At 35.6% G+C, this 20,085-nt stretch overlaps 1 protein-coding gene across 1 annotated transcript in view; it reads left to right on the top strand.

Annotated features, from left to right (window-relative positions):
- The window catches only part of Plbd1 (phospholipase B domain containing 1), a 61,039-nt gene that overhangs the window by 24,943 nt on the left and 16,011 nt on the right, over window positions 1–20,085 (top strand). Inside the window, exons 3-6 of the mRNA XM_076854145.1 lie at window positions 2,459–2,542; window positions 4,257–4,395; window positions 9,492–9,632; window positions 10,039–10,183. Of these exons, the coding sequence (XP_076710260.1) occupies window positions 2,459–2,542; window positions 4,257–4,395; window positions 9,492–9,632; window positions 10,039–10,183 (509 nt within the window). The remainder of the gene's footprint in view (window positions 1–2,458; window positions 2,543–4,256; window positions 4,396–9,491; window positions 9,633–10,038; window positions 10,184–20,085) is intronic.

The following is a 20,085-nucleotide window of genomic DNA, read 5'->3' as shown; positions in this document are numbered from 1 at the left end:
TCCTTAGTTGGAAGACACAATCTATTAAATTGCTACAACACCATGAATGAAACTACAGAAAATTGAGGGTAAAGAGAATAATCTTAAAAGCTATCATAAAGACATTAACTACAAAGGAATCCCAACTACATAGCATACTTCTCATCACAAATAATAGAGTCATAAAATATTTACTGAGAAAAAATATCTAACTAGCATTTTATAACTATTTAAACTATCCAGGTAAGATCAAAATAAGGATATATTCATACATATAAATTGAAACAAACTACCACTGATTCTTCTATTAAATTATTAAAGGATATACTTTAGTTAGAATAATAGGAGGGAAATTTTGAAATGTAAGAAACAATAGTTATAATACAAGAAACAAAAAAATTAACAAAAATCTTTATTTTGAAAATTAAAAAATAAAAATAATTTTAAACATATAAATAGTTTTACATTCAAAAGGTAAAACTAAATCTCTGAACAAAAACATGATGGAAAGTGTCCACAGCTAAGACTTACAAAAATATACTTCACATTTGGATGAAAAGAAAATTATAAAATTCATTTAGACTTTATAAGAAAATATGTAGTTATGAGTGGCTTCTAAAATGATTATATGAATAGAAGATGGATGACAGTGTTATCTAAATAAAGAAAGCCTAAAAGAGCAGATGAAGAAAGGGATAAGAAATAGAAAGCAAAAGCTTATAAAGCCAAATCCAATAATATTAAAATCATAGTAAGTATAAATAGATTATTTTCATCAACTAAAAATATTTACTCTAAGCATTTAAGACATTTTTATTTTTAATTTTTAATTAATTTATTTGTTCTAATTAGTTATACATGACAGCAGAATGCATTTAGATACATAGCACACAAATGGAGCACAATTTTTCATGTCTCTGGTTGTACATGAAGTAGAGTCACACCATTCATGTCCTCATACGTGTACCTAGGGTAATCATGTATATCTCATTCCATCATCTTTCCTACCCTCATGCCCCCTCTCCCTTTTCCTCCCTCCCCTTTGCCCTATCCAAAGTTCCTCCATTCCTCCCATGTCCCACCCCCATTATGGATCAGCAAAAACATTCAGCCTTTCCTTTTGGGGGATTGGCTTACTTCACTTAGCATGATATTCTCCAGTACCATCCATTTACCAGGAAATGCCATAATTTTATTCTCTTTTATTGCTGAATAATATTCCATTGTGTATATATACCACAGTTTCTAGGTTGGTTCCACAGTTTAGCTATTGTGAATTATGCTGCTATAAGCATTGATGTCATTTCTAATTTTTAAGTTTTAACATAAAGAATCTCAAATACCCAATAATTCTGTGAGGAATGGAAATTAAACAGATAAATTATTTAAACCTAACAAATTATTGAAAATCAAAGTCTGACAATACCAAGTGATGGTGAGGTGGTAGAGGAAGAGGTCTGAGAATATAATTGGTAAATCTGTGTGGAAAACAATTAGCAATAACTAATAATTTTATGTATAAAAGTCCATATAATATATGCATAACATAAAATATACATATATAAAATTAATAGATATTGGCAAATATTTATATGATGTGTCATATATATGATATTCATCCCAGCAGTGATTTTTGTGTGTGTGTGTGTGTGTGTGCATGTGTGTATCAATTTAATATATGTAGGTAGTGGATCCTTGAGTATTTATAAATTTACCAATATAGTCTGTGCTTTTCTATATCCTGAAATATTTCCCAATTTTATACACACATACATTCTAAAAGAACAGGCAAATGTGTAAAAAAAAAGTACACAACAATTCTTAAAATTTCATTACAATATTGAAAAATTAGTTACTAGTTAAATATCCATCATAGGTATGCATACATAAATTGGTGCATAGTCATACTATGTAATATCATCAGCAGCGGAAAAGAATGAATTTAATGGGCAGATGGTAACTTAGGTATTTCTCTAAAATTTATGTTAAGAGAAACAAATCAAGATCAGTTTTTGTTCATATTTTGTTCTTCAGCATGATAAATGATACTATACATTGTTTAGGGTTAAAATATGTATAGTGATTATATAAAAACATACATGGGAAACAATATCAGATTTAAGGTTGCAGTTACCACTGGGGAGAAAGGAGGGAATTAACATAAGGAAGGTGTATACAGAGACTTCAGTCTTTCTGATATTTTTTTTATGTCTTTAAATATAGATGGAAAATATGACAAAATATAATGATCTAATAAAGTTAAGTGGTGAATACTTGGTTGTTTGCTATATTCTATACCTTCCATGTGTTAGAAATATTTTTAATTTAAATTGTGTGTTTAATTTACTTTAAAAAATATAGTAGAGAAGATTTGTAATTGGAGGCACACTATTTAACCAAAAGATTGGGTAAATTGCCATGATGAAGAAATTCAAGAAGAAATCTAGGAATCTAACAGTTCTCTCATCTATCGTTTCAGACACATGAATGACCACTTCATAAATCTCTACCCACAGCTGATCAAGAAACCTTCCCTCGTGGATAAAGTGAAGGATTTTATGGAGTATGTATAAAAGCTTTCCTCTTTTCATTGTTGTTAAGACTAAAGGGCCTGAAACTGTCATTTCAAAGAGCGATTATTCCTTTGCCAATTTCCTTTTCAATCTCTGTAGCAGGATTCTGGAATTGTTCTAGAACAACTCTAGGGCATAGCATTTTTTTGATGATGGCATGAAAATTGGTTTCAGAAAACATGTCCTCCAATTTCTGCTGTTTCAAAGGTCAAGTTAAATGTCACAGTGTCAGTTGCTAACACTGCTAGAGAACACCATCAGTGTGCAGCAGGCAAAGTTAAATCCCTGAATCCCTTTCTGCATGGGTGCCTTGCTGCTTCCTGCAGGGGCCTTTCTGCTCCCTCCTTGTTTCTTTTTCTTGGGTCTGGTGGCTAACCCAGGCTGGGTATCAGCTAATATCTAAAGTCATCATTCTCAGTATCCTATAAGAATATTTTCATTTTAATAAAGCTTCTGAAGACTAAAATTTTAGATATGATTAAATTTGTGGAATGACAAGAGATTCATTTGGGGATAGAAAGGGTCTTGGTTTAGCCTTCCAAATCACACACTAAGCAACCTCTTCTTGAAATGCTACAAGTCCTGCAGGGCATCAGTTAAAAACCATGGGGCTAGATCCTGTGAGGCAATGACATTGTATTATTTTAAGAGTTATCTAGCAATAGCCTGAACAAACAAACAAAAAAAATAGCTCTCTTGTATACAAAATTATATCAGATCATCCCGGATAGAACTGAAAGAAAAAAGAATAAAAGTATTATTTTAAAAGTAAGGGTTTTGTTTTGCAGATTCTCAATTGTTTGGGAAGAATCTAAGAGTGGACCTAAGCCCTGTGCCTTGCTTTCTGGATAGAGTTTGGGGGTGTTAACCCATGTTTCATATCATGTGGGCACTGTATAGCCAAGAGGGCTTCATGGGGTATCTAAAGCCAAATGCATATATGTCAATCTGAGTTGAGCTGAACACTGTATTTTATTTGGATCACACATAAAGACCTAACACTTGTTAGTTACCTTAATAAAGGAGAAATTCATAACCTAAGTAAAAACAAAAAGGTTTTTGCTAATCCTGTTGAGAAGGGGACATTGAGACACACATTAATAACAACTGAAATGGGATGAACCACTGGGGAAGGGAAGGGAGGGAAAGGGAAAGTGCTAGAAAATGATATTGGCCAATTGTGTGCATGTACAAATATGTAATAGTGAATCTCACCATTATGTACAAAAATAATGCATCATTTAAAATATGGAAAAAAGAAATGAGATGAATCATAAGCTGTGAAAATGATCTGAGAAGCATAAAATCTAGAAATCATCTTGTCTTTATGAGTTTCATTTCCTGTGGTCTAACTTTACCATTTCTACATACAGATGTAATCAACTTGTTCTTATTGACTTATTGACATATCATAGTTTATATGAAATGCATTTGTATTTGGTATCACTTCTTGGTATCATAGGTAGGTTAATATTGCACATGTGTTTTGGTTCTAGATGAGCCAGAAAAATCCATTAAAGAGGAGGGAGAAATTAACATTCATTTAAGGTTTGCTCTGAAATCTTTTGAGTAACTGGAATGTTATAAGATCCAGAACTTAATTTATTTTAGCATCAGCATCTGTCATTTCTAAATGCCTGGTTTGATTTAGTTTTGGATGAGCAACCACTGAGACCTCTAGTACAAATATGATTTATTTTCCAGAAGGCAAAATCATTGGACTCGGAAAAACATCAAAGAATTCAAGAATGACTCATTTTGGAGACATACAGGCTATATTGTGGCACAAATGGATGGGCTATATGTAGGAGCAATGAAGAGGGCTATGGCCGAAGGAACAAAGGTATTATTTTTAAGAAGCTGCTCAATTTATATGTCAAAATATTGTGAAATAATATTACAGTTTAGAAGCAGATTAAATTTGGACACGAGTATAAATTCCTTGTGGATAAGCACTGTTATTTTATCTGTCATATTCTAGTACCTAACTCACTGTCTGGACAAAATTTAAGTTCAAAACACAAATAAACAACTTGTTTCTGTGTTTTTCCACTCTTTCATACAATTGTGTTAGGATGAAATTTTAAAACATGATGTGAACATAGTGGTTTTTAAACTAACCTGATAAAGAGTTTAGTGTTTTAAACTATAGGTTAATTAAGACAAATATCTAGGGATAAATTTCTGTTTTCCACACTCCACAACATCCATATAAACACATACACATAGTAATTCTGGGGGAAACTACTGAATCATTGAGGCTTCCAAGATACCATTGGATATCTTCCAAAAATTATTGTGGGCATTTTGTTTCCTGGAGGTAATATATATGTAGGTGTGTGTGTGTGTGTGTGTGTGTGTGTGTGTGTGTATACACACACACACACACACACCCTAGGCAAAACATACAAAAAGACTGTTCACAGAAAAATGATGCACATAATGTTATGAGCTCAGCCCTGCTCATAACATTAGAAATGTAAATTAAATCAATACTGGTAAATATTTTCTCACCAGTTTGGCAAAAATTCCAAAGTGTGAAAGTACACCCTGTTGGCAAGGCTATGGGAAAAGAAAGCATTCTAAAATACTGGTGGGAATGCAAACTGGTGTGTTCACTGTGAATGGGAACTTCTGTCACTTTGTATCCAAATCATATACTTACATTTGATTTTACCCAGCAATCCCACTTCCAGTATTATCACAGAGATATACACTTTTGCACTGCAAAAATACGATATGACAAACGTATAAGTGTATTCATGGCAAATAATTTATTATATCAAAAGACTGAAAGCAGACAGATACATAGAGGCTGGCTGTGTCAATAATGTAGCTGTAAACAAAGATGAGGTAGACCTCCAAACGCTGTTAGGGAATGACCTTTGGGATTTGTTATTAAGTGTAAAAATATAAGATGAAGAACAGGGTGTATTGTGTGCTGTCTTTCATATAAAAAGGGAAAATGAGTTTAATTCTTTAGAATAAATACCAAGGAGTGATGGTGTAAGCTGGGTCACATGATGATTCCATCTCTAGTCTTTTCAGGAACCTCCATACTGATTTCCACAGTGGTTGTACTAATTTATAATCCCAACAGCAGTGTAAAAAAATTTTTTTTTGCCCCCTACATTATTATTATATTATTTGTGTGCTTGATGGCTGCCATTCTGACTGGAGAAATACATTTACACCAATGTTTATAGCAGCACAATTCATAATAGCCAAATTACAGAACTAGGAGTTTTATTCAGCCATAAAGAAAAATGAAATTATGTTATTTGCAGGAAAACAGATGGAACTTGAGAGCATTATGTTAAGCAAAATAAGCCATACTCAGAAAATCAAGGGCCATATATTTTCTCTTATATGTGGAAGCTAGAGAGGAAAAGGGAGGACAGGGGAGTTGGGGTGTATTTATCTTATGAAAATAGAAGGGAGACCAATAGAATAGAGGAAGGAGTCAAGGGGGAAAGTAGAAGGGAGGAAAATGGGAGGGGAACAATATTAACCAAGTTATAATTTTATAGCATGCATGTACTATAAAATTTTATATGTAAAAAATTTTATTATTGTGTATAATTAGAATGCACCAATTTAAAAAGTGAACAAGGAAGACATGCACAAAACAATGAGGAATGGCTTGAAAACAGTTGAGACAGGGTCTCCCTAATTGCTCAGGATCTCATTAAGTTGCTGAGACTGACTTTAAACTCATGATCCTCCTGCCTTAGCCTTGCCAGCCGCTGGGATTACAGGTATGGGCTACTATACCCAGCGATAATTAATTACCTTTTGAAGAGGGAATAAAAGAGAATGGAGGGAAGAGGAATTAAAGCAACATTTCTCTGAATGTACTTTTTTTTAGTTTTGACTCAGGAGCCATATAAATGTTGTTCTTGAATTGTAAAACACATTTAACACAGAGAAGTAAAGAGAGTCCCTAAAAATTGAAAACAAATTGAAACAAATGTATCTAACTATGTAACAAGTGATGGCATAACTACACAGAGAACTATTATTTCAAGTGACATTGAAATTGTTGCTGCTGTACATCTTTAGTGGGATAGACCCTAGGGACAAGAAAGACCACCAACAATAACAACAATAAAGGGTTGGAATGTAGCACAATGACAAAGCATCTGCCTCATTTGCAAAGCCCTGGTTCAACCCCCAGTTCTAAAAAAGAAGCCCACCCAAAAAAAAAGAACAAAAACCTTTTTAAACTGTATGTGATAATCTCACCTTAATAATAGTATTAGTCTTGGTATTTGGAAATTTGATAGATTTGGATGAATGGATAGATAAAGTAAAAAAATATACATAAGTAATTATGTCAGACACCAGAATTTTCAGCATTGAAAAAAATTGATGAAGTAAAGACCTTGTAGTCTTTTAAACTTGAAATATAGGTAACTGCCTCAAAAAAATACTTATTCCCTCAAAGTAACCTTTGATCATTCTTCAGAATATGACTTAGGATAGGCAATGGTGTATTAATAAACAGGAGCACTACCATGAAGAAAAAGATTGATAGGCTCAGCTGAATTTATCAATAAAGATTATTCTTTTTATCAAAAGATATCATATGGGGCTTGGGTTGTGGCTCAGTAGTAGAGCACTTGCCTAGCACTCATGAGAATGATTAGCACGTGTGAGAATGGATCAATTCTCAGCACCATATATAAAAAAATGAATAAAATAAAGGTCCATCAACAACTAAAAATACATGTAAAACTAATTTTTTAAATAGTCATTATATAGAAAGTGAAAGATAAGCTATAAACTAAAGAAGATATTTGCAATACGTTTAACTAACAAGATTTTTTATCCAAAATACATATGGAACAAAAATAGAAAATACTCAATGGAAAAATTGGTTAAAAAAACCCCAGAATTTTATAGAGGAGGAAATGAAATGACTCATAAATATTAAGAAATGTTCAGTTTCAGGGAAATGCATATTAAAACCTCACTGAGATCCTACCACACACTAAAATTGTGTGTGGCAAATTACAAACCAGAAAGATAATATTGCTAATTATTTAAAGAGCTCCTAAAAGTCAAGGGGGGGCAAAAAACAAAGAACAACCCAGTAGAAAAAAATGAAATATATGAAGAGTTTACAGAAAACAAACTCAAAGGTTTTTAGAGATATGCTCAACCTTACTTAAAACAAACAAACAAAAAATACAAATTCAAATTACTATGGGATAGAGTTTTCACTTATTAGATTGGAAATAAACTAAGTATTTAAAATGTTATTGAAGCTGGAAGGGTGTAAATTGAAACAACTCCTCTAGAACAATCTGGCAATATCAATTAAAATCAAAATCATTTCCAGGAATTTCTTCTACTCATAGACTCAAATTCATCCATAATTAATTATTGTTTATAATAGCACAAGTATTATAATAATATTGTTTATAATAGTAAAAGGCTAGAACAAACCTGAAAGTCCATCAACAAAACAGTAGCTAAAAGTATTATAATACACCCTAACATTGAAATGCTACTTAAAAGAATGGGTGGGATTTTTATAGCCAATATGAAAAGACCCCAGATATGAACAGAAAAAAAAAAAAAAAGGTGAAGGGTAGTTCATATAGAGCACCATTCATGTTAAAAAAATGTATTTATATGACATTTTAAAAACTTTGCAGATACACAAAAGAAATTAGTAGAAATGATAAATGAGATAGAATGAAATTAAAGCAAATGGAGAATAAGAGACTATCCAATAAAGACCTTCTTATGATTGTTTAATTCTTGAATGATGAATGTATTACTTATTCAAAAAAGCAAAACTAAGATAATATTTATGTAAATAAGTTATCAGGTTGGGGGGTTTTGCTTTTGTTTTACTTTTTTGTTAAAATGTCATTTGTATTCATTCGTCTCCCCACCTCTACTAAGCCAGTTTGTTTATAGATGCCCAGCCTAGAGATATGCTGGTGGATTGCGCCTTGCTGGAGCTGTGAACTCTAAAACGTTCACACTCAAGTGCAATCTGACAGCTACTTCAGGGTTAGCGCCTTCTGATCAGTTCATTCTATGTTAAGCACACAATCAAAATCAGAACCATTATACTGAAATTTTTGCTGTAAAAGTTTTTTTTTTTTGTTGGGGTGATTTCTGCCTTGGCAATGTCTGGAGGAGATATTTTTTGGTTGTCAAAACTTGAAGGTTGGCTGGATGCAGCAGCTCAGGAAGCTGAGGCAGGAGAATTGGAGGTTCAAAGCCAGCTTCAACAAAGCAAGGTACTAAACAACTCAGTGAAACCCTGTCTCTAAATAAAATACAAAATAAGGCTAGGGAGTGGCTCAGTGGTTGAGTGCCCCTGAGTTCAATCCCTGGTGCCCCAAAACCAAAACCAAAAATAAAAAACCTAGAAGGCTGCTACAAATAACCAGAGGGTAGAGGTCAGGGGTACTACTAAACATCTTACAGGGCACAGCCCCCCAAAATAAAGAATTACCTGCCATACAATATAACTAATGCCAAGGTTGAGAAAACCTGTTATAGAGAAAAGCAAACATGGGCTGGGGATGTGGCTCAAGTGGTAGCGCGCTTGCCAGTCATGCATGCGGCCCGGGTTCGATCCTCAGCACCACATACAAACAAAGATGTTGTGTCCGCCAATAGCTAAATAAACAAATAAGTATTTTTTAAAAAAGAGAGAAAAGCAAACAGAAAGCTCTGTTTGTTTTCTTTGTTTTCTCTCTAAGAAGACATTACAAATATCTGTGGATATCAGACATGCTAACACATCTCTAAATTTATAAAGCCATAAGAATTATTTTGTTAAGTTAAAAAATCCAGGACATTTGTTACTTAAGAGACCCTTCACAATAGAATAATTTAATGGCGCCTTAACAAAAGGAAAACTAGAAAATGACATGTGTCACAAAGTGATGCAAAGACTGTGTTCTCTCCCAGCCCATGACCATGTTCCAGATTCAGTTCCTAAATGCTGTTGGAGATCTACTGGATCTGATTCCCTCTTTTTCTCCCACAAAAAGCAACAACATGAAGGTTTTCAAGAGATGGGACATGGGACATTGTTCTGCTCTTATCAAGGTAAGACATAGAAGCTCCTATCTTTTCCCTGGTTCACACAGAGTTTTCTGTATGGCACCCAAGAATGGCAACATCTCATCACCCCTGGCTGAATATCAGTTGATGAGGTATCAGTTCATGAGTTCCTGGCATTCTTCCTGATATGGCAAAAGTTGAGAACTGGAAGGAACTTTGATGGAGGAAATTGGAAGTTGAAGCTATTGCCTCTGCTTCCCTTTCATTTGGGATGTTAAGACATCTGTTTTGTGCACAGTAAAGATAATGTTCAACTCCCTGGCCATATTTTTTGATGATAAAGATAACAGTAAACACCTAAATTGCCACATCTTCTCCATGCTTCCTACACTTACTATTGAAGTCAGTTATCCATCTGTCTTTGGGTCACTCACTATGATTCTGGCTACAGGTTCTTCCTGGATTTGAGAACATCTTTTTTGCTCACTCAAGCTGGTACACGTACGCAGCCATGCTCAGGATATATAAACACTGGGACTTCAACATCAAAGATAACGACACCAGCAGTAGCCGCCTCTCTTTCAGCAGTTACCCAGGTAAATAAATTTAGAGGTATATCTGAGTACTTTTTCAAAATAAAAACTTGGTGATTTAGAGTTAACTGAAAGGGAGCAGACATGTTTAGTGCTCAGTATACATTCTGATTTCAGTGTGCCTTTTGAATGAATATACTTATTTAATAGAATGACATAAATAGGATAATGGAGTTGCCAGGAAGTAGACGCTTTGTAAATGTAAAATGAATGCATCTCAATTCATTTCAACAAATTCCAGCTGAGCACTTATTAAGTACATGACATTTTCCCCAGGTCCTGCAGAGGAAGTGAAAAGAAGCACGACAGGTCCTTCACTCAGAGCCTGTGCTTGTTTCTCTTATTCATTACTATATCTGCAGCACTTAATCTAGTGTGTAGTACCTAGTACTTTCTACATTTTTTGCTTAATGAGTGGATAAATGAATATGTAGGCTTCCATTATAGTCAGGAGGCCCAGATAAGTACAATATAGATGATGATGATGATGATAGTACTGGATACTGAATATGCTACAGAAATGTAACAGAAGTCATGAGTATTGCAAAGAGGGAGACTCACTTCTGACTGTTGGGGAAAGGAAAGAGGTTGACATTTCCGATAGACCACCATGACTGATGGCTGAATTTGAACAAGTAGAGATGGATAGGAGGATAGTCTCTGTAGAGAAGGTCCTGCAAGATCCTATACCTAAAGGAAAGGAGTTTGAAAAGAAGCAGACCTTAGAAAAGTGGAAACAATTAGCAGAAACACATGACCCCTTGAAAGGGACGACCGCTCAGCTCCCTCCAATGGTTGTCATCAGGAATGTGGAAACCAGTGTTTCCAGATCCTACAGCTTCTTGACATGGGAATATAGATTTAAAAAACATAACTCACCGTGAGAACCCAGTGAAGCATGTCTGCTACCTGAAGTTGGCCCCTCAATTGCAGGTTTGCAACCTCCTCAGGAAATGTCATGAGCAAAGACAAGGGGGACACGTTACCAAACGTCTGAGGGTCCAACGTGGGAGGAGCTTGGGCAGTTTTAACTTGTAATGACACATCTGTAACTTGTAGGGTGGTCATACCAACTACCTGTCGTATCTGTTTACCTTTGTCAGCATACAATTGCCCTTCCTAGTATTTCCTTGACAGTACTAACACCAACTTAGCAGGAATTCTACCCAGTAGGTTTCTGTCCTTCTGTCTTGGTCCTTGGTTTGACTTCATGTTTATTTTAGTTTGCATAATTTTCTTAGTGCAGAGGGAGACTGAGGACTCTCTCCAAGTTAGACTGTGTTTTGCTTTTTTTTTTTTTTAATGTTCTATAGACTGACATGTAAGGACTGCAAGAGACTGAGACAGTCAGATAGACTTACTCTTCCTCTTATTTGTGATTCAATGCATTTCTCAGAGGTTACCTGCACTGCTTGAAATCTCTGTGGAGTCTGGTGTTCTCCATTAGACTTTCAGTCCTAGATTACAAAGGTCGCAATGGAGGAGGACACGGAGGATTTTCTATGAAACTCCTGACATTTGCATATTAATCTTTCAAGATTAGAAACATAGGTCAATTAATAGAGATAATATAAAGAACTTTTTGGAACAATTCAATCTGCAAGAGAACAAAAGACATGTTTATATCCCAGATTTTTTTATAGGATTTTTGTAGAACAAGGTGATTAATATTTTCTCTAGATAGTTTTGCTCTCAAGAGAAAACATGAAAAACATACAGAGTCTTATTTATATTACAAATATTGAAAGGGATCAGCCAACTGGATTCATCCAATAAACATGGCTCTAAGCTTTGTTTGTGAAGTTCATGTCACATGCATTGTTGAATCGAGAACAAAGCTCAGAGTCTTGTTGGCTTTTCTTTGGTGGAGAAGTGTTATGGTAGATTGAGTGGGAGAGGAGTAAGGACAGGTGGGTTTTTTGTTTTGTTTTGTTTTGAAGGCTTCTTCATTATCTAGGGTGTTAAGAATTTCTGAGTCAATGATAATAATGTTTTGTGTTTTTGATAGTGGTTAAGAATAGATCTTAATTTTCCTCACCATAAAATAATAACTAAATACAGTGTTAGATATGTTAATTGACTTGATTGTAGTTAAAATTTCACAATGTATTTGTATATCAAAACATCATGTTGTAAACTTTTTAAGGTACACAATTTTAGTTGCTGATTCTGTTTCAATGCAGCTGGGAAAAGGGATGAAAGTGAAGTTAATTGAGAAATGAGAAAATGCTGTGTGTTAAGATTGGTTTGTATGTTTATGTTAAAGTTAAACAAAGGCAATATAAAAAATTTTTTAAAAACCCCAAAACTTCGAAGTAACTTCTAAAAGAGAATCAAATTTAAGTTGAGACATAAAGACAATTTCAATCAGGCCAATGAGGATAAGGTGGTAGTAGAATGTTCCATGTGAAACAGACACTAGGTAAGTCAAGAGAAAGTGTAGAGAGGCCATTAAGGGAGAATAAAGATCAATACAAGATGATTAAAATGACAAGTGGAAGAGATAGTGTATAGATTTTCATTTTGTAATGATCTGGCCCATGAAACATGGAGCACAAGAGAGGCTGCCACAGAACCTTTTGAAGGTTGGTGCAAAATAATTCAGGTGATTTAGACCACTATAATGTTTTATACATGGTTAATCAGTGTGTGGAGAAACGATGGATATCCACTTTCAAGAAGAAAACAAAATGTCAAAAATTACTGATAAATTCCTGTAGCACACCACAACTTTCTGTGTGCTCCTTGTCCTAGCCAGAATCCTTAAGGGGTAATGGTCTAACAAGAATTGTCAGAAGGGCACTCTCCAAATTGTATTCCAGCACAGGAGAGTAGAAGGAGCTGTAGTAATCATGTTACAGAAAGCTTGGTCCTTGTCCCCAATACCAATCCAATACCGAGGACACGGTTTTGAGAAAAAGAAGAAAGAAGGTTTATTCCTTTGCTAGCAAAGGAGAAGCACAGGGGACTCCAGTTCTAGAGGCTGTGGTTTCGCCCAACAGGGAAGACAGGGCTTTAAAGGAAGCTCTTCAGAGGCTGCATTCTGGGAATGCCCTGACAGGGGTCCCAGGTGCACCCTGAAGGGGTGCGAAACTCACTTGCTAATTTGAGAGGTAGTCTCTTCCTAGATCTTCCAATGACATCTCCTTCCTGTGGTGGGTTGTGTGCTCAAGGTCAGATAACTTGGTCTAGGATGGGAAAAGGTAATCTTGTTCCCCATCCCCAGGTTAGGGAGCCCCGAGAGGGAGAAAAGAAAAATATATCCCTCTGGGTTGGGGATATAGCTCAGTTGGTAGAGTGCTTGCCTTGCATGCATAAGGCCCTGGATTCAATCCCCAACACTGCCAAAAGAAAAAAATTCCTTTTAAAATAGGCCTCAGAGCAGCCAGGGATATATTCAAAATTGACCACTGTTACAAGCAATCATCATTACTACAAAAGGACCCACTGCCTCTACTGCAAGTGAACTTGTTGAAGCCAATCTCGTTTGCTGTGTTCACCAGAACCTCAGTTAACTTCATAAAAACAGACAAGGTTATATGTATTTGGCTGGGAAGGGTTGATTTTTAAATTCCAAAGCCTTATCAGTTTGTTAGGCAAAACAGACCAGGGCTCTTCTTGTGAGGAATGAAAAACTTCTAGAACAAAGTTGTTCAAAAGCCATCTTCTCTGGAGTATATCTGAAACCTTGGGCAAGTATTTTCTTGTAGGGTCATTGTCTATGTAAACAACTTGGTTTCAATCATTATTACAAAATTCATGGTCCCTTATAAGATATAGTAATTTACCAATGGAGGTTAGAATAAGAGGCAGAGAAGGAACTGATATGTCTTTAATCAAATCAGCACATGTGAAGATTTTTTTTTTTATAGCATCTATGTACCATTTCTGGTAATTTCCTATCCCTGGCTAATTTGCTATCCCCTCCACCCTACCCCCATGAGAAAAATGTAGCAACACTGTTATTACTCATAAAGCCCTGGCTGTCTGGAACCTGTTTGTCCTGAAACAACATCCATCTCCTTGCCTCTGTAGTTCTCTAACACCACTTACGTACTGACTCCGCAATGTCCATCTTGCCACCTGTGAGTACTGACTTCTAATGACTCACAGATTCTTATGATGCTTCAATAACATGGACCACAAATGCAAATCTTCCCACAGTGTTATGAATAATGTGAACGGTAATTTGTTTTCCAGCTACTAAAGTTATATTTGGAATTTTATAGTGAAAATGTAGATCAGCCCAGTCTTCTCTAGAGCCTGTAATTACTGCCTTCTTTGAAAGAGATCACTTTGCATGCTGATCATTCCCTCAACCTTCCATGCCACCACCAGTGGAACAGATAGGCGAGAAGCCTGTGGACAGAGCTGGAAGAGTTGTCTCAAACTCAGAAGGCAAATCCACCAGTTTACATTGGCCCATGAGAGTAGGATGTCACCTCATCAACTGGAGGCAAGGGAACTACTGCAAAGGGCTATTCCTGTTACAGAGCAAGGTTCTCCAAAAGCCCCAGAGGGGCAGGCCAGCCCTCCACAGAGGGATAACACATGGCCCAGAGCCTACAGGGGTGAGAGGTGGAGTTCTCAAAGTGGAGTTCTCCTGACTCCTCCAGATTACACTCAGATACAGTAGAAGAGATGTGGCTCTGCACTGAAAACAGATAGGTGAAAGCCCACACAAAGCCCAGTACATGCTGGAGCCCAAGGGCAGGAGGTGATTTTTGGTAATCTAGAGCCCTGAACGTAAGAGTTACTTCAAATCATCTTGTTGCCACCATTTTGACAACTCAACCGTGCATCATCCTGCAAAAACTTTACTGAGAGCCTGCTGAGGAGATCCGCTCTCAGGACCAAGCCATAGGCTTGAGTCCCAGAGCTGCTCCTGGCATCTTGTTGAACCCATGTGTGGGTGGGGGCTGAGGGAAGGAGCTCCCAGAAACAGCCATGAGGCAGGGGCCGGCCCACATGGGTCCCTTTCAAGATAGCAGAGCCTGACCCAGATGACTCTGCTATCTTGGTCAGTCTTGGTCAGGAGAAGGGGATTTATAAATTTTTGAAGAGGAGGTTTATAAGATGGAACTTAAAAGGGACACAGGTCAGCGCCTGGATGTCTGATATTGTCAGCCTGACTAGTTTCAGGGTGCTAGAGGGGGACTTAGACATTTTTTGGTCAGTTTATTTTATTTATTTTACTTTTTCATATATATTAAATATATATATGAATATATATACGTATATATGATTATATATATTGTTGGTGGGGGACTTAGACAATTTTGAGGAAGGCATTTAAAAGCTAAGTAGAGAAAGTCCCTAGCCCAGAGCTGAGGTTGGTATTGAAGTCATCAGCACCCAGTACACTTTGCTACACTTTTGATTGTCCCAGGGCATTGCATGTTAACTTGTTTTGAAGAAATAATTTTCTCAGGAGTTAAGGAAAAATTCTACCGCTTTTTTAGAACAGACTTAAAAAAATCAAATCTGTTAAGGACCCAGTTTACCTTGAATCCTTCTGTTTCTTTGGCATGTGTATATTTCTCTATGTAGGTCTTAACCTTGAGCAATATTTTATAGTTTTTAGTATACAGAATTTACATATTAGTCAGCTTTTCATCACTATAACAAAGTACCTGATGGTCTACTTATGAAGAAGAGGTTTTTCAATTCATAGTTTTGGAGGTTCAAGGACATGGTGTTGGCATCAGTTCATTTTGTAGCTCTGTCATATCAGGGTGTATAACTATGACAAGAGTACTGTCAGTGAGCAATCTCAGCTCAAACCAGGAACAGGGGATGGGTTCTGTGAGACCTGTCTTCAGAGGGCTTGCTCTCCTGTGACTAAGGATCTCTCCCAAGGGTCCCACTTCTTCCAATAAGAGCACCTTGCAGAACAAGCTTTCAATCCCAATAGACCCTTTCGGGACACTAAACCGTATTTGAATCATACCTTTAATTAAATAATTTCCTAAATAATGTTTGATGCTTCTGTAATCTGAATTGGTTTTTATTCCTATTTCTAATTGTTCATTGCTTTATAAATGTATCAGTTAACCCACTGCTATGTAAAAATTACCCTAAAAGTTAATGACTTGAAACAATAATCACCATTGAATATCAGTATCCTATGATTTGTGTGGGTCAGAAATTTAGATAGGGCAGAGGGACTATGGATGGTTTGTTTCTACTCCATGATGTTTGTGGGCTTAGATAGAAGACTTGGGGGCTAAGGACTGAGGGGCAAAAGGGCTGAGACCTCTGACAGCTTGACTGAAGCTGGAGGAAATTCCAAAGACACTCACATGTTTGAGAGGATGGTTCTGTAAAATGGTTCCTCTTCGCTGGAGCCTCTCCTTCGAATTGTTTAAGTATGCTTGTGACAAAGGACCTGGCTTCCAACAGATCAAGTGGTCCAAAAGAACAAGCCAGGAACAGTAATGCCTATTATGACCTAGTCTCAGAAGTCACAGGCTGTCACTTGCACTACATTCTATTCAAGAGAAGTAAGGTCTTCTGACTAGCCCACATTCAAGGGAAAAAAATATGGACCCACCTTTTCAAGAAAAAATGTGCCAAAATATTTGTGAAAATTTAAAAATCACCACAGTACAGGCCAGGGTTGTGGCTCAGTGGTAAAGCGCTTGCCTAGCATGTGTGAGGCACTGGGTTCAATTCTCAGCACCACATATAAACAAACGAAGAAAATAAAGGTCCATCAACATCTAAAAAAAATGTTTTTCTAAATCACCACAATTTAGAGAGATGACTTTTTTGTTCAGTTATTTATCCTGAGAGCTCTCTAAATTAATTTATTAATTCTCATTCCTTTTGTGTAGATTCCTTGGATTTTTCCTCCAATAATGACATCTCTGAATAAAGCAAGTTTTATTTCTTCCTTCCCTTGTAGAAGCTTTGGTTATTCTCTTGCATGATTGCACTGGATAACATCTTCACGATGGTATAGATGTCAAGTGGTGGGCATGGAAATCTTGCCTCATTCCTGATCTTAGGAGGCTTTTTGTAGATGCCCTTTATAATGTTTAGAAAGGTCTGTTTTTCTTCCTAGTGTGACTCCCCGCGCCCCCCCCCCCGCCCTCAATACTAGGGATTGAATCCAGGGCCTTGTGCATGCTAGGCAAATACTCTGCCATTAAGCTACATTCCCAGGCTCTTTTATTTTCTTTTGAGGCAAGGACTTGATATATTGCCTACACTGGTCTCAAACCTTCCTGCCTCAGTCTCCCAAGTAGCTGGGTTGACAGCCACAAGCCACCATGCCCTGCTGCTTAATGTTTTGTTTTGTTTTTTAATCCCTAAGTGATTTTTGTATTTTGCCAAATTCCTTCTCAGCATCTATTGATATATACATAAAATGATAAGGTGAGTTACATTGATTGATTTTCATGTTAAACCAGTTGGGGAATTCCTGGGTTAATCCCACTTAGTTATGATATATTATTCTTTTTATTTATTTATTCAATTTAGTAATATTTTGTTAAGGATTTTTTTCACCTACATTCATGAAAGACATTGGTCTGTAATTTCCTTTTATTCTGGTGGTTTGGGTATCTGCATAAGCTTATCCTTACATCTTGAATATGGAATTGTTTCTTTTTCCTAAGTTTTCTGAAAGAGTTTGTATAAAACAGGTATTATTTTCTCCCTCAAGTGTTTTATAGAATTAACCAGTGAAGGCTTCTGGTTATGGAGTTTTATTTCTTGAAAAGTTCTTAATTAAAAATTTAATTTCCTTCATTGATATAGGATCCAGTTTACTAATTCTTGAATTTTTGGTTTTGAAAATATGTGCTCAATGGGTGCAGTGGCACACACCTGTAATCCTGGAGGCTTGGGAGGCTGAGGCAGGAGGATCTGTGAGTTCAAGATCAGCCTCAGCAACTTTGCAAGGCTCTAAACAATTCAGGGTGACCTTGTCTGTAAATAAGATTAAAAAAAGGAGCTGGGGATGTGGCTCAGTGGCTGAGTGATTAAGCACCCCTGGATTCAATCCTCGGTACCAAAAAAAAAAAAAAAAAATTTTGTCTTTCAAGGAATTTGACCATTTCATTCAAGTAGTGTTTTGCATATTTTTGACATGAGTTACAGTATTTTTCTTAACTTCTTAATGTTTGTAGTATATACAGTTAAGTCCCCTTTACCATTCATGATATTATATCTCCATCCTTGCTTCACAATAGGTTTTTCTTGCTGGTTTCAGCCCAGCTAAGATTACATTAATTTTATTGGTATTTTCTAAAAACCACATTTTGGTTCCATTGATTGGTTTCCTATTGTTATCCATTTTTCTTCTTCATTGATTTCAATTTTTATCATTATTATTTTCTTTCTTCTATTTACTTTGCATTTAATTTGCACTTTTTTTCTAGCTTCTTAAAATAGAAACTTAGATAATTGATTTTTATATTTCTATTAAAAGCAAAGAAAACTCTAAATCTCATCTGCCAAATTTTGATTTTTTTTCATTTTCATTCAGTTTAGAATATTGTCTAATTTTTTATATGATTCCTTCAATACACAGAAATTTGGAAGTGTATTGTTTAATTTCTAAAAAATTGGAGTTTTTTAATGTATCTTTTTCTCATTGTCTTCTAATTTAATTTTCTAATTAATTTTATTGTGACCAGACAGCATGCTTTGTATAATTTTTATTGTTTTTCTTTTGTTACTGAGGATTAAACCTAGGGACACTTAACCACTGAGCTGCATCCCCAACCCTTTTTATTTTTTTAGCCTGAGACAAAGTCTCACTAAGTTGCTTAGGGCCTCTCTAAATTGCTTTGAAGTTGGAATCCTCCTAAGCCTCTGGGATTAGAGGCATGCAACACTGCCTGATATCAAATTTTTACCTTTATTGAGATCTGCTTTATGGCCCAGCTTGGGTCTCTCTTAGTGAATGTTCAGTGTGCAGTAGAATAAGTATCGATCAGGTCAAATTCACTGAGAATGTGGTTCAAGTCCTCTGTGTCCTAAATTATTTCCTGTCTACTTTTTCTGTCATTTACTAAGAGAGAAATATTTGTCTCCAACCAGAATTATTAATTTGTCTTCTTCTTATTTTCTTTCTGAAACTTTGTTTCATGCCTTTTGATGATCTGTCATTCAGCACTTAGATATTTATAAATATCACATATTCCTATTACACTGAACATTTTATCATTATGATATGTCTTTCTTTTGTTTCTGGTATAACTCCTTGTCTTAAAAATATATACTGTTTGATATTAATATAGCCAATCCAGCCATCTTGTGTGCTTATTGTTTGCATCTTGTACTTTATCCATTTGCTTTCAACCTGTTTGTAACTTTGTGCTTAATGTAGGTCTCCTGCAGACACTAAATAGATGGGTTTGGGTTCTTCTTTTTTTCATGCTTGACTAATTCTGACTTCTGATGGAAGTGCTTAGTTCACTTGCATTTAGTGTAAATATTTATATATTTGGATTTAAGTCTGCCATTTTGCTATTTGGTTTCATTATTTCATCTGTTTTCTCCGTTCCTCTTTTCCTGTCTTCTTCTGTGTTACACATTTTAACACAGTATTCTAAAAATGAATTATGTATCTTAATGCCTCAGTTTACTTTCTATACATTTCTTTCCATTTTGTTTTTGTTATTGTTATCGCTGACTCTAAGGATTATAATATGCATCTTTAATTCATCATAATTTACATAAAGCTAATTATTTAATTATGTCTATTTATAAATATAGAAATCTTAGGATGGTAACAATCCTAGTAGTGCCCTCTATTCTTTGTGCTAATGTTGTCAGATCTATGTTATATCTAAATGTTATAAATTCATCAACAGGATGTTATAATTTTAAGCATTTTTATATTCTAAAGAAATTAAGATTAAATATTGCAAATACATCTATACACACACACT

This window comes from Callospermophilus lateralis, chromosome 4 (genome assembly GCF_048772815.1).
Source record: "Callospermophilus lateralis isolate mCalLat2 chromosome 4, mCalLat2.hap1, whole genome shotgun sequence".
Taxonomy (NCBI): domain Eukaryota; kingdom Metazoa; phylum Chordata; class Mammalia; order Rodentia; family Sciuridae; genus Callospermophilus; species Callospermophilus lateralis.
This window is presented reverse-complemented; position numbering and strand designations above follow the sequence as displayed.